We start from the raw sequence: 15,607 nt of genomic DNA, 5'->3' as shown, positions 1-15,607 counted from the left end.
AACCGTGCTACTCAGAGTGCGTGCCCCAGAGTATATAAACAAAGCAAACCTGATGTAACAAGCAGCAGCAGACTCACACTGAGAAGGGACCAGCAGTTACCAAAGGGGAGGGGTGGGGAGGGTGAAGGGGATTCAGGGGCACTGTGATTCACAACACAACAAAAGTAGGTCATGGGGAAGGCAGTGCAGCACAGAGAGGAGAAGTAGTGGCTATAGCAACTTACTACACTGATGGGCAGTGATAATAGGGGTGAATGTAGTAACCACAATGTTGCTCATGTGAAACCTTCAGAAGATTGTGTAGCAATGATACCTTAATAAAAAAAATACAGTGAATACATAACAATTTTATATAACACATAGTGTTTTGAAAATTGAACATGTATTTTGTCATCCCCCCATGAGTTATATTTTTATTGTACTTTATAAAAGTATCTATAGTGGTTTAGAAAGAAACCAGTGAATGGGTCCTTCATCTTAGCTAGTTTGAGAAGCACAGGAACAGAGTCTGGTTGCACAGCAGGCTGATCATGCTGAAGATAGTCCTGCCTGTGGCCACAGTCCCTGTCACACCTTCTGTCCACCCCATGTCCCCTGGCAGTTAATGGCCCCTGCCTCCACCCCCACCTCACGAGGACAGCGTTCCCCAGAATCTGATACCGTTGATCCCTTGCCTCCTTCACAGAGCCCACATTCAGCTCCGGGGCCTCCCTAGCCTAGCACCACCTTGCTCTAGAAATGTCTCTCTTTTTTAAAAATTGTGGAAAAATGTGCACAACATAAAATTTACCATCTTAACCACTTTTAAGTATACAGTTTGGTGGCATTAATTCCATTCACATTGTTGTACGACCATCACCACCATCCATCTCCAGAATGTTTTCATCTTCCGAAACTAACACTCTGTCCCCATTAAACATTAACTCCCTTTTCCCCCTCCCTCAGCCCCTAACAACACTGCCCTACTTTCTGTCTCTGAACATGACACTCTCGGCATCTCATATGAGTGGAATGGGATGGTATTTGCAGTTTGTATCTTTCTTATTTCATTTAGCAGAGGATCTTCAAGGTTCAACCATGCTGTAGCATGTGTCAGAGTCTCCTGCCTTTTTGCGGCTGAACAGTACTCCACTGTATGGCTCTACCCCACTCTGTTTACCTCCTAGAAGTTTCTTTGCTCCCTTGCTGTTCTCCCGCTCAGGGGCCCTCGAATGTGGTCGGGCCTCGGCGCTCCGCCGCGGCATGCTTCCCTGGTGTTCCATCCCTGGATGACCTCGCTTCTGTCTACCGCCTTTAGGTCCAGGTCTCTCGGATTTAGATCCAGTCCAGATTTTTCTCTGAGATGCAGACCTTCCCATCCTACCTAAATGTCTCATAGACACGCAAGCTAAATGTTTGTCAAGGCAAATCTTCTTGCTTAAAACTTTCCTCTTGTGCCTCCTGTGTTTAGATGCTGACAACCATATCTACTCAGGATCCCAAGCTAGTGACCTGGGAATCACCCTTCATTCCTGCTTCCTGATTTCTCCTTACATTCAGTCCATCATCAAGTCCTCTTGTTCCAAATCCTGGTGGTTCCTCAGACCTGTTCCCTCCTCTCCACATTTACCACCATTGCACACGTCCAGGCCCTTATCACCTCAGTCGGACGCCCCGAGAGCCTCCGCTCTGCTGTAACTGCCTCTAGGCCAGTGGCTCTCTCATCCATCTGCTTCCATACCTGTCTGTTTAAAACCCTTGGGTGGCCCACAGGGTAAAGTCCACACTTTGCAGAGTGGCGGTCACAGCCCTGCCCTCTCACCGTGTGGCCGGCCTGCTGAGCCTCTGCTTGTCGGTCCAGCACACACCCTACACTTTGCTCCTGCTGAACCTCTGCCTGTACAGCCCTTTCCTCTCCCTACTCGCCCTTCACCTGGCCAACTCCCACTCTTCCTGTGCAGAAAGTCTGGTCTCTGAAGCAGCTGAGTGCAGTTCCTCCAAGTCCCCATAAACACCCCGGGTACACTGCAGTGGCCTCTCTGCATGTCTCTCCCATTATCAGACTCTGAGCTCCCTCGGGGTAGAGATTATGTTTGTATGTTGCTTAGGATCACATCCTGCCATAAATATCAAATAATGGCCTCTTTTCTGTTTGAGCCAGGGCTGTGATCAGGAGAGAAGATCACGCTGTCTCTTGCATGATTGTTCCCATGTAAGGAGTGGACTTCAGTTATACACGCACTTTGCCCCCTCTTTGTGCCCTAAGCGGTTTTGTGTAACAGAGCCTGAAGATACCGATTCTCCTTTTCCACTCCCATGTTTAGACTCCAGTTGAAAAGTAGAACGAGGAATGAGGCAGAAAGAGATCAACATGTTAGGTTTATTGGTAAGGGTGATAAGAGGATGTGGCTTAGGTATGAATCCAATATGTTCCTCGGAATGAAGTACCCCAGCTCCCCAGGTGTGGGCCTTCTGCATTGTGGGGATGGCGAATTTGGGCATCCTAAAGAAAGAGATGTAGGGATTCAGACAGGCTCCCCAGTATGTCTCCTCTTGGAATTGAATATGTGTCAGTCTGCCAGCATTCCACCTGCAGGGACACGGGTGAGGAAGAATGCCAGCCTGCTCCCATTTGGGTCGGAGGAAGGAGTAACCGGGAGGGACTGAGCCGATCACCTCCCCACAGTTCCACCAGCCTGATAAGGCACTTCTCCTCCTCTGAGGGAGTGAAGATGGCAAGGAGGGAGACAGACAGATGCCCGTATCTTAGTTACCCCCAGTCTACAGAAGGGTGAGGACGGACCGGCACTGTTTGCCCTGAATCAGCAGGGCTCGCCAAGCGGGGAGGGCTTCTCCCAGACCCACCTGGTTCCCTGCCCCCTCGTGGTGCTTGCTCGTCAGGATGACATAACGACCCCACCCCAGACCTGTCACTGCTCACCCACAGGATTTGATATGAGCTCAAAACCTGTTTTTGAATCATCTAGAAGACAGGGACTCGTGACAGGCCCAGTTTTTTCCCACGATACATTCTGAACGCTGTTAAGTGTTGCCTTTCCCATCACTTGCTGTCTGACTTCAGGACAAGACCTCACATTCTCCACTCTCTTCCTAACTTGTCTCCTCTGTATGAAGGTCAGCCAGCCTTTCTGGAAATGTGCTGAGCCCAAGCCGCTGCAAAGAGCCGCAGGTTGACTCACACTGAGAATTTCTGGGTGAGGATGAAGCCTTCAGCGGAGAGCGACTCTCCAGATACCTCCCTTGCTTTACACCGGGCTTTGGGCACATCTAGAGCATCAGGCCTGGGGCTGAGGCAGCCGCTGCACCCTGAGAGATGTGGGGAGGTGGCTCGCTGCTTTCTGATGGCTCCTTGTTCTCTCCCCAGGGCTTTGCATCTCAGGAGGCCAGGAGGCCCCCCACACATCAAACTGGCCGTGGAGTGGGATAGCTGTGCCAAGGAGCGGTGAGGTCAACAGAATTTGTCTCTGCTGGGGAAAGATGGGGCCAGCTGTGCAAATGAATCTTCCTGGACCCAGTTTCCCCCCCATGTGACCATGAGGCAGTATGCACCCCTCCTGGATGCCATGTGGCCCATGCCTGTACGAAACCCTAATGATAACTGTCTGTTATATAAACAGCGATAGTAATAGTAAGAATGGTAGTGGTGGGTGTCGCCAGCACTGGGAACAGTGACAGTAGTAAATGGTATGTGATGCTTACCGACCCAGCCCGTGCCAGTCACTGCTCTGAACACTTTATACATAGTGCAATTTATCTCATCTTCATCACACTCTGTGAAGTAGGTACTACTGTAATCCATATTTTCAGATGTCAGATGTGGAAACCGAGGCCAAAGAGGTTAAACAATGTCATGTGCTGTCACACAGCCGATGCATGGCAGAGCTGGGATTTGAACCCAGGTCTTCTGGCTCAAGTCCACACTCTTAAGCAGTAACTTGGCTGCTTGTGTAACACCAAGTGCATCTGCCCTACCTTGAAAAAGGGCACTGTTCAGTCCAGCAAGGATTTATTAATCTACTAGGTGCTGGGCCCTGCACTAAGATGAGGAAACAAAAACCCATAAGCCAAGGATGTGGTCCCTCTTGGAGCTGGTGGGGGAGCCTGAGAATCCCAGGAGCACTGAGCGAGCACCGAGGCAGGGTGTGCACAAGGCACCGGGTGGAGCACCCTCACCGCCCTGGCTCCGGTGAAGCCTCTGTTGGAGGTGAGAAGCGCTAACGCCATTGGTCTTCTGCAGCCTGTTCGGGAGCCTGCAGGAGGAGCGGGTGCCGGATGCGGACAGCGTGTGGAGGCAGCAGCAGGCTCATCAGCAGCACAGCTGTACCCTGGATGAATGTTTTCGGTCCTACACCAAAGAGGAGCAGGTGCCTCCCTGGGGGTCCACTCCTGGGCCAGGAAGGGGGCTGGTCACCTTTCGGTGGTCAGCTGTGGGCCCTGGGGGCCTCACAGTCCTGGTGGCTTCCTTGCCAGCTGGCCCAGGGCGACGCCTGGAAGTGCCCGCACTGCAAAGCCCTCCAGCAGGGCATGGTGCAGCTGAGCCTGTGGACGCTGCCGGACATCCTCATCATCCACCTCAAGAGGTTCTGTCAAGTGGGTGAGAAGAGAAACAAGCTCTCCACGCTGGTGACGTTTCCACTCTCTGGCCTCAACATGGCTCCCCACGTGGCCCAGAGAAGCACTGGTGCCAGGCCTGGGCCAGGCCCCTGGCCTTCCTGGAAGCAGCCAGCCTGCGTGCCCACCAGCTACCCACTGGACTTCCTGTACGACTTGTACGCGGTCTGCAACCACCACGGCAGTCTGCAAGGTGGGCATTACACAGGTGAGCCTCACCTTCCGACTCAGGGCTGCCAGGGCCGTGTTCGTGGCTGTGGCCTGGGCCTCAAGATGCCCGGGAAGAGGCACTCCTGGAATGCCACCTCACTCGGGCACTTGGCATGGGCTGACCCCTCACCCCAGGCACCTGCCAGAGGGTGGGGGGCTCAGGGTCCAAGCCAGAGTTGAGTTAGGTTGGTGGTTGGAATATGCAGTTAGTTACAGTCTGAGTATATTCAACCTTATGAAAAGTAGGAGGATAACTGTGAGAACCGAGAGAGTGATGTTTACCCTTGTCTGTAATTCAACACAAGGACTCTTAACAAATTTTTAAAAATTATTTCACTGAATACATCTAATTTTTACCCCTTAGAGGAACTTGAGAGAAGTAAACAAATTGAAGGACAGAAACAAACAGCTGTGTGGCGTGTTCAGTTGTCCATCATCATATGCCTTGGTCCGTTCTATTCTAGAATAACGCGAATCATTTCATTTAAAGATTGCTTTAAAATATTTCAGGTTTTGAAAAGTGCATGTTTCCAGTGTTCTGAGGTAGCTGCAATTTGGATAGCACTGGACTGTATAGAAATCGAGGATCATCACCCATTGAGCAAATATAAGTACCTGCTCCATGCCAGACCCTGTGCTAGGTGCTGGGGCTTCAGAGACGAACAAGACAGATATGAGTCCTGCCCTATGGGACTTGAATCTAATTTCAGACACAGTAACACAGTGCTTGTCGTGCTAGCCTTTCACCACCTGGTATCACGAAAACATGATTGACTGTGTCTGTGACAGAGGTAAGGCTTCTCTGAGGACATCACCTTTCTGTCAAGAGCTGAAGGATGAGGTGGAACTAGCTATGTGAATAATGGGAGGAAGGCATTATGGGCAGAGTCACTAGCATGTGCAAAGACCCTGGGGCAGAGCTTGGTGTGATTAAGAACCCATGACAGCCTGTCGTGGCTGAAGTGTAGTCATGCGAGAACGAGTAACAAGGTGCGGCTGAGAAGAAGACACTGGAGGCCATGCACAAGAGTTTGCATGTTTTCCAAAGGGTGATGGGAAGTCATTCGATGGTCGTGGGCAGAGGAGTAAAGACATAGTCTAGTTTACAAAGTGAGGTCGTAGCTCTGCCCTATGGAGAAGGGGTAGAAGAGAGCAAGAATGGAAGTCGGAATCCCAATTAGGAGGATGTTTGTGGTTTCAAGTGAGAGGTGGTATCTGCTGGGATGCAGGCGATGACAACCAGGACACTCAAGGTACATTTTGGAAGTAGGATCAGTAAGACTGGCTTTTGGAGCAGGTGTGGGGCAGAGGTGAGTGCCTGGTGCCTGGCTTGGATAACTGCAGGGGTTAGCAAACCATGGCCATTGGCCAAATCCAGTCCAGCCCCTGTTTTTGTACAGCCCATGAGTTAAAAAATGGTTTTTACATTTTGAAAAATGTTTTAAAAGAGGAGTAGATGGCATAGACTGTATGTGGCCACATGTGACCTACCAAGCCTAAAATATCTGGTGTCTGGCCCATTACAGAAAAAGCGAACTAACTCCAGATTAGTGGGTTTTGGCACCATTCACTGAGATATGGAGGGAAAAGAGAAGAGTATTCTGCTGTAATTGCTTGCAAAGTAGTGGGAATCTTATTTATGAACATCTTCTTAAATGTTTGACTTCAGTTCATAAATAGAAAACTTTATCGTAATTCCAACTGTGCGCTTTCACTGCATACTCAATCCGAGATGTGCATTTTGAAGCTTCTCAGCAGAAACAGGTGAGTGTTGCCATTACTGTCAGGCTAAACAGCTTGAAACTCCCTGGTACTGGAGGTTTTGCCTGAGCAGGACGCAGCAGAAGGATTCAACTTAAAGTAGCGGCACACTTTATCAATTATCAGCTGGAAGTGTAGCTGATTAATCTTTTCTAGTTCCATAAAATTCATTTCTGGCCCAAAATGGACCAATTTTTCTCATTCTGTTACAAACAGGCCCATTTTTTAACTATGCCAGTGGGAAATGTGTCCTGCATTTGGGGGCTTCAGTAATGGGGTTTGGGATTTGGACCTTTGCAGCCTACTGCCGGAACTCTCTGGATGGCCGGTGGTACAGTTTCGATGATAGCACGGTGGAGCCACTTCTAGAAGATGAGGTCAGTACCCGAGGGGCTTACATCCTGTTCTATCAGAAGAGGAACAGCATCCCTGCCTGGTCAGCCAGCAGCTCCACGAGAGGTAGGTGCTCCCTGTAGGGCAAGGGGACTGGGATTCACTCTAGGAACTGGGAAGATGCTCCATCAGACATCGAGGTCCGGGAGAGGTCGGCAAGGATCTGCAAGAGGAAGCTCTGGCTGCTGCTCAGAGCTTTGGGCACTACAGGCTAGGATCCCATTTGTAAGGAAGTGGGATGGACATATGGAAATCTAAGAGAGGGGAAGAGAATAATACATATAATGTTTGGTATCTGAGGTGTGTGACTCTTGGCTGATTGGGGTTTTGTATTTCCAGCTCACTCATATCAAGGCAGGTTTTAATTAAGCTTGTGCAATATAAACCTGCATCCGTCCTATTAGAAGAGAGGGGCAGTTATAAGGGACATGGGGCTTTAATAGGAAATATGGCTACTTAACCACACCCCAGCAATACCTTATTAGACAACCTCAAAGTTGCTTTGAGGAGAACAGAGGGTCAAAGTCAACCTTTTTACATTACTGATTTCACTCCGCAAACTAGCCATCCATATTTCTGGGATGACAAAACTTTTTTTTTTTATTACTCAAGAGTTTCTCCTCAATAGTTATTATAAAATGCCTGGATAAAACTAAGATGATTTAGGAGGCCTAAATCAACCTTAATCTGCTTTCCACTTACAGAAGATAGATGTAGAAAGAAGAATAAGAAACAACCATATTTAGAAAACTGGTGACAGGTCATTCAGTGCTCACCAACACACCCCCCTTTCTGTGCCCAAATTCCTTGCCTTGATTTTTTCCGCTTGGTCCTGTGGTTATGAATTGCAGGTTTCTCCTGGTCATTACCAAGTTGATATAATCTAATCCCACTCTGGCCCAGGGCCCAGGGCTGGGCATCTGGCCACGAGAGGCTCCTCTGGGTCCCGAGGGCTGGAGTGGGGTCCAGCCTTCCCTCTGTGCTTCCTCCCCAGGTTCCACCAGCTCCTCCTTATCTGACCACTGGCTGCTCCGGCTCGGGAGCAATAACAGCAGCACGCGGGGAAGCCTGTTGTCCTGGAGCTCTGCCCCCGGCCCCTCCCGGCTCCAGGTGCCTGACACCCCTGTCTTCACAAACAGCCTCTCCAGGCAGGAAAAGGGTATGTTTCATCATGTGGGTTAAATTCACTGATTTTATTTTCGTTTCTGTAATGACCTTCATTCCTCATTGTTATGAACGTGCTGGCACTGCATATGACCTTGAGTGTAAAGTTTCAGTCCTTAGGAGAGATTTATTTGAAGACTGGGTCTGCCGTGACCAAGCCCTCACCTACCTCCCCCAACCCATCCATCACCCTCCATTCTTCCTCTGCTCCCTGGGTGCCATCTGACAGGGAAGACAACACTTAAACAAGCCAGTGAATATAATGCCATGATGTTAGGCAGGGGTAAGTGCCAAGAGGTATATCATCAGAGGAAGAAGATACCTAGGCTGGGAGGGGGAGGGGAAGGATGTGGAGGCTCCGGGAGATGGGGCAGGTAGGGAAGGGGTGACTTTGGAGCAGAGACTTAGTGAGCGAGAGAGGGAGCTGTGAAGCCTGGGACTGTGTTCTGGGCTGAGGAGCTGTCAGGCAGAAAGCTCTGAGGGCGACCTGGCATGGCATGCACGTGAGAGGCCAGGGGGAGCAGAGTGAAGGAGGAGGAGGGTGACAGGAGGGGAGCTGGGACCCAGCCATGAGGGACCTTTGGGCCCAGAGTACAAAGTTTGCATTTCATCCCAAGTGCAGTTTTGAGTAGGGGAATACTTCATCTGATTTATATTTTTATGAAGTCTACTTTCTGCTATATGAATACATCCCGGGGATGGGCGGCCAGAGTGGAAGCAGAAGGGCCAGTTGGAAGGAGGCTCTTTGTGGTTATCCAGGTGAGAGAGTCGTGGCGTGGACCAGCGTGTTAGGTGAGAGATAGTCAGACTGCATGTATCTGAGGATAGAGCTGACGGGATTCGCTCGTATGGGGTGTGAGGGGCAGATCAGTCAGGGGGGACTCTCCTTCGCATCTAAATAACTAGGTGGTTAGCAGTGCAGGTCATGAGGTGGGGAGGGTGAGTAGGAAGCAGGGTTGGTTTTGGAAATAAAAACAGTTGGACATGGTAATGTTGAGACTCCTGTGAGACATCCAAATCCAGCTGATAGCTAAGGAGTGGAAATAGATACTTGAGAGTCATCAGTGCATGGATGGAATTTTAAGCCACAGGGCTAGCTAAGCTCTCCTAAGGAAACTGTGAAGATGGAAATGAGTGAAGACCTGGGACCAAACTGTGGAGTCTCCAGCATCTAGAGATTGAGCAAGGGCGCAGAGGCCGTCAGTGACAGAGAAGGTGCAGCTCTACATGCCGTTTGCATTTGTCTTATTTCCTTAGCATCTGTTTCTATGTGGGCATACTATTTTATGCATTATGTTCTGACTTACCCTGTCTCAGCTTTTCTTTGCCCCTCACGTTTTCATGACCGTATGGATGGCATCTGGCAAAGAAAAGTTATTCCCTGAGTTTGTCCATCCCCATCAGCACTAGCCTCAGACGAGCTCATAAATTCATCCCAGCTCTCAAATTCATCCCAGCTCTGTCCAGTGGCGTAGGACCCCAGGCCACTTCTCAGGTCTCCCAAGGAAAATAGTGTTTCAGACCCCAAATGAGGCACCTTCAAAAGCTGACCCAGGTTTTCAACGTGGCACTCAGACAGGAGTCAGACGCAGCTCCATAAAACTCCCAGAGAGACAGACTGGGCTGGGGTGGGAGAAAGCAGCAGAACTTCCCTCCAGATGCTTGCAGGTGTTTTTCTTATCTAGTCATCATGATCCAGAGGTGAAATTATAGCCCTTTCACAAAGGAGAAAGCCAAGCCCCAGGAGTGACTGGTCCCGAGCTCACGCCTGGAAAGTGGCTGAGGAGCAAATCCACTGGCTCCCCTGGCTGTGGCGTCCTGGCGCTGTGCCTCTAAGATGTAAATTCGAGTTTCTTCCATTTGGACACTGCAAGAGCCCTACTTCCAGAGGGAGTGTCCAGACCTGTGGTTTGAATGAAATAGTGATGGATTAGAAACTTGTTTGAGAAGTTCTTAGGTGGCTGGAAATCCAACCTTATTTTCTTGGAGTACTAAGCCTGAGCAAGACCTAAATCCAGCACATAGGTTCTGACTTATGGTTACTGTTATCTCCTCTCCCCATGGGTATGCGGGAGAAATTTTTCTGCTGTCACAGTGAGCAGAGGGGACTACTGGCATGTAGTCCCCACGGGGCAGGGACGCTCAGTGTGCTGTGGCGCCCAGGGATGGTGCTGTTCAGTACAGAACTGTCCCTCCCAAGTGCCAGGAGTCCTCCATAGAGGAACTCTGATAGCTTGGGAACATCATCATTCCAGCAGCTCTAGTTACGGGGCATCAGAATTGAGAAGGCATTTTAAACCAAAACCTTGGATACGAGTTTTCTGGGAACTGCAGCTTACATACTTGGGGACAGGTGTTGAGAGAGACTCTGCAAGAAAAAGGATATAAACACCTTACTTGTACAATTTTTATAAAAACGTGACCATGTGAAGAATGGCTAGGATCCTTCACAGAGGCCCCCCTGTCAGTAAGGGGCCCCAGGACTTCAGCTTTTCAGTCAATTTGAGTCAGTTTGTATGCTCCTGATGATAAATGTCCTCTGTGACCTTTTTTCCGGCCTCAAAGGTTTTGTTTTTTACATTTTCAGTGCTTTCCAGATAGTATTTATTTGTTTTGATTTCCTCTTTGCTCTAAAGGATATCTGGGAGCTTTAGTGTTTAAGATTTTTTTTGTTCACCCTTATAGCCTTTGTTTCTAATTTTGTGGCTTATGATCCAAGAATGTGGTTTTCAAAAGTTATTCCCTTTATGTGATCAAGTAAGTAGATAATTATTATTTTGTCAGTGCTCTGTGTGTACATAAAATAATGTATACTATGTTTATTTGAGGGATGCGAGCTTTATAACTACCAAATGAAGTGAGTTGATTGCTGTATGCAGGTCATTTCTTTAAACTGACCTTATTTAGGACTGCCTGGGTAGAAGAAGGTATATTGAAACATTCCTGTTTAGCCCAATTTTTTTTATTAAGTACTCCAAGAGCTTTAATAATTTTTACTATATGTTGTATGTAGGTGTTAATATGTCTTGTTTCTGGGTGGAAGTGGATGACTGTTATATCTTCTTTGTAAGTTGTTATAAGTTGTGTCTTTTCTCAGTATAATGTTGTTTTTATCCTGCTAACATTTTTCATCTCCAGTTCAAAATTCTGAACCTTTTCATCAAAAATTCAGAGCCTATCTGATCGTGGGAGGGTTCAGTCCATTCATATTAATATAAGAGCAATGAAACGTGATTTCATGTCATTTCAACATTTTCTGTCACTCTTTTTCCTTATATAGACTGATTTGATCATGTTGCCATTTGTTTCCTTTCCCCCTTGTTCATGTGGAAGCTCTGCTTTTGTTTTCCATCTGTTGCTACCGAATCCTTCCCAGTATTTATAACCAAATTCATTTTCCTATTACATGGACATGAGAAGCCAGCTGGTCCCTGCGAGTCACCCTGTTTCATAGCTGCCTTCTCTCCTTCCCGTTTATAAGACCACACCTGCAGAATGCTTCCATGTCATTCCCCCCACAAGGCCTCTGAGCTGCTTCCATAGGCTCCCTCTGGTCTGTTTTAGGAATGAGCCCACCTCAATCCCCAACTCTTACATTTTGCCGAGATGGGGTGATACTCTGTTCTAGTAGTGTAATTAGAATTCCTCCTGCACTACCTTTCCCATCCCTGACACACAAACTTAGCTTTGTGTTACACATTCTAAGACCACCTATCCCCATGTGGGTGGGGATCCACTAGACACTGCTGTCTGTCACCCTTTATCTTGAGGTCGCAGTTCTGATTCTGGTCAGAGTTCTTCCCAAGTAAGCGTGGTGTGTCCTGTAACCCTGCGTAGCCACAGGTATTTCCTTTCCCTGGGAATTGGATGGCGGCGTGTCCGGGTGGAGGACTCCTGGACTGCAGTCCTCAGGCGCTCTCGGGCATCTGCAGGTGTGTTCCCACGGTCTGCCAGGCCCAGGGCTGCAGGTGAGAAACCCATTGTTTTCATGTGAGTCATGCGTTCTTCCTGGCTGGAAGCTGGTAAGAGTGTCTTTGACCTTGGAGTTAAGAATTCTACCAGAATATGCCTAGACCTTGTTTTTCTTCATCAACCTTACCTAGAGCTTGGAGAGGCCCTCCTTCACTGCATGCTGTAGAAGAACATTGCTGTAGGGAAGTGTTCTTTCTGTTTGCTCCTTTGTTTAATTATTGCCTCTCCTACTTTTCAAGTGCCTATTATTTGCCCGCTGGGTCTCCTGGATCCTCATCCGAGTCCCCGGGCCTTTCCCTGGGATTGCTGCCTTCCTGTCGTTGGGCTCTGGCTGTGAGATACTGTGTCCACACCGCTTTCAGGCCACTCACTCGAGTCTCAGTGGCAGCCCTGCAAGGCTTCAGTTCATTCAATGAATTTTAAAACTTGAAAGCCACATTTGTCAGTCCCCTCTTCAGACCTGAATCTCCTTGAGAGATTTCTGTTTCTTCCGGCAGCTCTATTTCATTAGGGGTCTCTTTGGATGGTTCTGTTTGTTCTTATTCTCTGAATGCTGAATGTTGTTATTTTTCTGTTGCTGCCCCCTGGGGCTCCCCTCCACACCCTCTTGAACAGAGGTGATTCTCAGAGTGATGGAAGCAGCAGTGGCCTAGGCCCCTGAGATGGCCTTTCCCCTCACCAGCCTCGTGCTGCTGGCTCAGTCTCAGAGATGACCAAGTCTTAGTCACCTGTGTAGCTTCTTACTTTCTCAGGGACCAGGAGAAGTTTGGGGGTTAGGCTTGCCCCAGGATGTCTCCAAATACAGATTGGGGTTCAGAAGATGAAGACTGTAATGGGGGACCCTTTTCTCTCTTGGTTACAGCCATGGAGGTCTTTTCGCTTCTCCCCTGGCCCCCAGAGCTCACCAGTGCCTCAGGGCCTTTGCACTTGCTGCTTACTCTGCTTGGGGGCTCTTCCCCCAGATCTCCCCTGGGTGTCTTCCTTCCCTTCACTCAGGTCTGCTCCCACATCTCACTCACTGCCCACCACCTCTTTCCCCCTTCCCCTGCCTCATTCTTCAGCATAGCTCTTAGCACTACGTCTCAAACCCCATAAGGGGCAGGTGCTTCGTATGTTTCTACAGCTGTATCCCCAGCACTGAAAGTCCTTGGCACACAGTAGGTTGTCCTTAGCTATTTATCGAACACATAAGTGGGTGGATGTATGAGGCACAGTGGAAGCCCTCAGAGAGACCAGAAGCACTGGACCAGGAAGAGGCTCGTGCTGTGGTAGGTGGCTGAGGACAGTGAGGAGAGGCCACCTCCCCAGATCCCGGTACACATTTTACAGTCACATTGATGCATGATTTCATCAGCCGAGAATTAAAAATCACAGAGGTGGCATTTCTCAGGGCAGCATCTGGCAGCTGCAGAGCCGCTCTGGACATGGGGCCGTGCCCACTGCTGCATAGCTGCCACCTGTGCTACGAGCGCCTGGGAAGCTCCTGTGTGTGTTCTGGGCTTACCTGACCTTCAGGAAGAACCTAACTATTCATGTACTTGATGTCACTTAAGGCTCCAGGCCTTCCTGTTCTCAGGCCAGACCGGGCGTGAGCAAGGGCAGATTCCACAGGAAGGAACTGGTGTTCCGGCTCCGCCTCTGCCTCCTGCTCCTGGCCTCCCAGGAGGCCTCCCCAGGGGAGGCGCATGAGACACTGGGTGGACGGTGAGCAGTGCATCAGCCTGGGTCCTGCCATTGCCTCCTGCCCCTATGTCACCTCTCTCTCCATTTACCCAAGGCCCTCACGCTCGCCCTCAGGTCCTGTTGGAGCCCAGCATGTAGAACGAGAGAAACCAAGGATAGTAGCGGATCCTTCCCCTGGACTCCTGAGCAAGAGGAGACCCGAGCCGCGTCAGCGCCTTTGGTCGCAGGGTGCGGAGCGGCAGAGGTGGCCCGGCCCTCCCACCGGGGAGGGCCCCTACAGGGCCGCTGCCAAGCTCTCACCACCTGCCGCGGCTACAGGCTGCCTTCGGTCATTTTGAAAGGCCAAATAATAGTCACAGCTTTGTCCTAACACAAAGCTTCTCCCTCTGCCCTGCCCAGGGCTGTGGGAGAGGGTAAAACCCGTGTACACGTCCCAGCCCCCAGAGCATTTTTTCCTCTGAGGCATGGGAATTTAATGGTGGAGCAGCAAGGGCAGCTGAAACCGAAATTGTGAAGTACTTTGGGTGAAATTGTGTCTGTTCCTGGCTCATCTAAAGAAATGCTTTAAAGGAAAAGATACCCAAAATTGCATGTGAAAACCTGAAGGTAAAAATCTCAAGGAGCCTCTGAGGTGCTGACCAAGTGCTCCCGTAGGCGTGGGTGCTGTTCCCCTTTGCCTTCCTGCTGCTTCTCCTGGGGAGCCTGGCTGGCCTGTGTATGCCCCCCCCCACCCCCCGCCAACATGCCTCGTGACTCTGGGCCTCATCCCTCAGCTGCCCTGAGCCCTGAGGCCCTGCGCCTATGGCCCTGAGAATCCTTGGTCCCCTCCAAAGGGCCCGTCCAAGCTGGCTGAGCCTCCACTTACAGGGGCCTTTGCGGCCGCAGCCCTTGCTCACACTCACCGATGAGACTGGACAGGTGAGGGGAGGGGCTGGCAGATGGCCCTGGGTCTCTCAGTAAACACAGGGACTGCTGCCCTTGTCCCACGCGGTCGTGTGCTTCAGCTGACCTCAGGGTGCAGGCATCCTGTCCATCAAGGCGTCTTGGTGGTTCAGTAACTGGTGACTGAGTGTTCCTTTTCCTTTTAACTTATTTTTATTGTGTTAAAATGCACGCAACAAAGTTTACCATATTAACCATTTTAAAGTGTACAGTTCAGTGGTATTAAGTACATTTTACATTGTTGTGTTGCCTTCACCACCATCCATCCCCGTAACTCTTTCCATCTTGTAAAACTGAACCTCTATGACCATTAAACAATAACTCCACCTTCTCCCCTCCGCCCAGCCCCTGAAAACCACCATTACGATTTCTGTCTTTATATTTTGACTACTCTATCTCATATGAATGGAGTCGTACAGTATTTGACTTTTTGTGACTGGCTTATTCTGGGTCCCTTGAGATTCCACGTGAATTTTAGGATGGGTTTTTGTTTCTACAAAGAATATTGCATAGGGATGGCATTGACTCTGTTGAATGCTTTGGGCCATCTTGATATTTAACAACATTAAGTCTTCCAATCCATGAAGAACATGGGATGTGTTTCCATTTATTTATGTCTTTTAATTTCTTTCAGGAATATGTTATATTTTTCATTGTACAAGTCTTTCACTTCCTCAGTTAAGTTAATACCTAAATGTTTTATTATTTTTGATGCTCTTGCAAATGGAATTGTTTTTGTAACTGGCTGTTTAAGAAAAAATATACAACCTTAGTTATATGTATGTTTCCCTCAGAAATGTTGAGATTTAGAAAGAATTAGGAAGAGTCAGTTGTACGCAGCACCCCCATGGCCTCCTCTATGCCTTGTTGT

General features: G+C 49.2%; 1 protein-coding gene across 3 annotated transcripts in view; it reads left to right on the top strand.

Moving 5' to 3' along the window:
* The window catches only part of LOC108410060 (ubiquitin carboxyl-terminal hydrolase 43), a 59,965-nt gene that overhangs the window by 41,506 nt on the left and 2,852 nt on the right, over nt 1–15,607 (top strand). For 2 of the 3 annotated variants that reach the window (XM_073234797.1, XM_073234800.1), the window contains 5 exons: nt 3,365–3,442; nt 4,238–4,364; nt 4,471–4,819; nt 6,883–7,041; nt 7,970–8,134. In XM_073234797.1, coding sequence (XP_073090898.1) covers nt 3,365–3,442; nt 4,238–4,364; nt 4,471–4,819; nt 6,883–7,041; nt 7,970–8,134 — 878 coding nt within the window. The remainder of the gene's footprint in view (nt 1–3,364; nt 3,443–4,237; nt 4,365–4,470; nt 4,820–6,882; nt 7,042–7,969; nt 8,135–15,607) is intronic. The other variant, XM_073234798.1, reaches the window with a different exon arrangement.

The sequence above is a fragment of the Manis javanica genome, chromosome 4 (genome assembly GCF_040802235.1).
Source record: "Manis javanica isolate MJ-LG chromosome 4, MJ_LKY, whole genome shotgun sequence".
Lineage (NCBI taxonomy): Eukaryota > Metazoa > Chordata > Mammalia > Pholidota > Manidae > Manis > Manis javanica.
Note: the sequence above shows the minus strand (reverse complement) of the source record. Positions and strands in the feature narration are given on the sequence as shown.